At 39.7% G+C, this 3,463-nt stretch overlaps 1 protein-coding gene across 4 annotated transcripts in view; it reads right to left on the bottom strand.

The window, feature by feature from the left end:
* LOC307036647 (protein NDRG3-like) overlaps positions 1–3,039 on the bottom strand; it is a 24,968-nt gene extending 21,929 nt beyond the window's left edge. For 2 of the 4 annotated variants that reach the window (XM_079677148.1, XM_079677151.1), the window contains exons 1-3: positions 2,874–3,039; positions 869–962; positions 697–729 (exon numbers count right to left, since the gene is read on the bottom strand). In XM_079677148.1, coding sequence (XP_079533274.1) covers positions 697–729; positions 869–925 — 90 coding nt within the window. In that variant the 5' untranslated portion in view covers positions 926–962; positions 2,874–3,039. The remainder of the gene's footprint in view (positions 1–696; positions 730–868; positions 963–2,873) is intronic. The other 2 variants (XM_079677150.1, XM_079677149.1) reach the window with 2 other exon arrangements.
* Between the last annotated feature and the right edge of the window lie 424 nt (positions 3,040–3,463).

Raw genomic sequence — 3,463 nt, 5'->3', positions numbered from 1 at the left:
CTAATGCTTATTGAACTAGTTTCAGCCTGATGTTTGACCTCTTGCATACAGCACACATATCTCCACATAAATATTTACTTTTTATAACATGAAGAAGACAAATTATAGACAAATCAATATTGTGTAAATTGTTATCAGGCGCATTGACTCTAAAGAATATGTTTTTTTGTCAACCCCTCTACTTTGAAACCAGCAGTAACACTGTTTGGACTTCCTGCCTGTTGTTTTGTTGTTGTGCGTAGTTATGTTAGTTCATCTCCATGGACAATAAGATTAGAGTGCTGCAGAGAGGACATCATTTAGTTGGCAAGCCTGTAAATGAATCGTCCTTGCTACATTAAAAAACAAACAATTTCCATTATATTTTTAATAGGGCTGTCGAATGCATAAAAACCAATGCAATTGAGTACTTATAAAAAGGATAATTCTTTAAAATAAAGTAAATTAACCGATGTACCAATGTGACTGTACGTTACTCAGGGTTTAATAACACCATTAAAAGTGCCATGTTTTCCTTGTATTGCGTCTTAATATCTGTTGTTGTCTGATTTTGAAACGGAAGCTTCTGTGATGCAAGAAAAATGTCGGACTTGATCTCACAATAAAGTCCTATTGTATTTTTATTCAGATTCTAGCACTACATAATGCCAAAGAGAGGAAAGGTGTGAAGGTGTTACATGACGGTGCTGAACTCACCTGACAGTCAAAGTCCTGCAGATTTCTCCCATTCTGAAGAGAGAGAGACATTCGTTAATCACTGTTGTTATGAAATGAGTTCAAGCATCTAGCACATATGGATCGGATGGTAAGATATGTCTTTGTTGAATATTCCTTTAGTCATGTGTTATCAAACAAAATGGTGCTGTACCTGTCCTGTCAGGAGAGGTTTGATCTCAGTCAGCTGGACGTCGTGAAGCTCCTCCATTATAGAACTGCTTTACTGTCAACCTGAACACACACGTCTTCATGGCAGATTTAAAAAGAGGGAGACAGGTACGGTGTTAGACAGTAACACCTATCAAAATGTCACGGGTGAGCGTCTGTCAGGGATTTTGGAATTCAAAGTCATCTTTAAAGCTGATGAATGAATGGTAAAAGCAGCACAACAGGTAAACATGCACGTAAAGTCCAACAAAATAAAGAGCAGCCTGAAGACAGTTTGGCCGAGGTTTTTTGCGTAATGTGTAATTATCTTGCCTCCATGATCCAGATCTGCTACCTGTCTGTCTACCCATCTATCTGTCTGTCTCTCTGGGTGTCTTCCTGTGTCTTATCCAACAGTGTGAATCTAATGGAAAGAGCGAGTGACCTCTCATTGGCAGTATGCCATCCAGCTGTGTGCGTGCGTGCGTGCGTGTGTGCGTGTGTGTGCAGACAGCTTGGGTAACAGTGGTTCGGAGTGGTTTAGATGGATGTTGAGCTTCCTGTGGGCAATCTGGCTTTGACCCAAACAGATAACTGACTGACAGTGAAGCTGAAGTTTGATCAGTGCACAGAGATGAGATGTACTGTCGATATAGTTAAAATTGTCAATCTAACTCGTCCTTCATAAACGTTTTTTTCTGTTGATTGAGAGGAATGCAGAGTATGAAATCAAACTAGCGGTGCAAGATGTTCAGAAAAAACATTATAAAAAAATGCACTAAAAATGCAATATTGTTATTATTTATTATCATATGAAAAACATTCAGGAATTTCAATCAGATGATACTATACATGTTTTAAGGTAATCCTTTCTGAACCTTAACATTTTTCATTTAAATTACATTGCATTCCTCTTTTGCAATCACAGCTTCCTTTCAGTATTATCTCCTGTTCCTCTCAAATGTTAAGGTTGTCCACTTTGGTTATTTGATCAATTGATTAAGAAGGATTATGATTGGTGATTTGCTGTGTTTGTCCATCACCACAACCTCTGTGTATCCACGATGCCTTAAATGATGTTAACTTTTCTTATAGATTAGTCATAGAAAATGAAACCCTGTACGCTTTCCCTTTATATTAAGTAGCATAAAGTTGCAGCGTTACGTGTTGACGTTCACCTGGAACTTGGATAATGTATTGATCATGCACACAGATAATGTGAAAGATAACTTGTGAAAGTATTAGACATTTCAAGTCTAACTAAAAATGATCAGTTACAATAATAAGCTTAGCATCATATCTGTGTGCGTTAACTGCGTTTCCAATATGAAGTGAGTGTATAACGATGCTCTTGGCTCAGCTGTCCGCCCACACACACACACACACACACACACACACACACACACACACACACACACACACACACACACACACACACACACACACACACACACACACACACACACACACACACACACACACACACACACACACACACACACACACACACACACACACACACACACACACACACACACACACACACACACACACACACACACACACACACTTAAATGCTGCCTAATTAATGAGCCTGGATGCTAATGTTAGCTCCAGACACACAGCTCAGGCGTAGCAACCGTTACTATGGGAGACGTTGCCCCACACTAGCACACGCACGCACGAACACACACACACACACACACACACACACACACACACACACACACACACACACACACACACACACACACACACACACACACACACACACACACACACACACACACACAGACACACACACACACACACACGGCAGTAACCAAATACACCGTCGCCATAGAAGATAACCCTCACAAGGACGGATCAATAACATACGAGCTAACTCAGAAGTACCCGTTAATACGACAATTAGCCTAATGAGCTACACTAGCTATTCATAGCTAATCAGATAATAGGTAGCCGTTACGTTGCAAACGTTATCCGTTACAAAGCAGTTAGTTACTAACCGTCAGTCGTTATCTCCACTGGATACTGAAGTTTTCCGTTCGTTAGTTGGTTAGCTGCTACTAGACGTTAGCCCTTCAACTGATAACCGTTGGAGAGTTTAGCAGGTGGTCGCGAGGCTCCTCTGTCTCTCACACTGAGCTCACTGTCAGCAGCACGCGGAGTAAAGGGGCGGAGCTACGTCACCGTAAACAAGAGGGCGTGCATTCAGTCCGCGGTCACGAGGGCACCAAACTCTAACAGGTGTTATTTCTATTTAGAAAGAGCTGAAAAAAGTAGAAAGTATTACAAAATAACTGAATTTAGTAGTTGATTTATCTTTTGTAATATGGTCCCAACATGGAAAAGCAGTCAAAAAATACAAAATTATCATCTTACATGAAAGTTAAAATGTTAAAACTCATTGTGCAGTAAAATGTTCACTATTATTGTTGTCTAATATACATTTTGTTTCTGGACCTATATCACTGCTGCATTAGTGTAACTAAACTATCTTGTCTAAACCTGTTATAAGCTCTCCTCTATTGTGTTTGTGCCTGATGTTATATGTTTCTATCTAGGTATTTATGTATGTTTGTATGTATGTATATAG

Source organism: Notothenia rossii (genome assembly GCF_949606895.1).
Source record: "Notothenia rossii genome assembly, chromosome: 4".
Taxonomy (NCBI): Eukaryota; Metazoa; Chordata; class Actinopteri; order Perciformes; family Nototheniidae; genus Notothenia; species Notothenia rossii.
The sequence above is the reverse complement of the archived record's forward strand: the minus strand, read 5'-3'. Positions and strand labels throughout refer to the sequence as shown.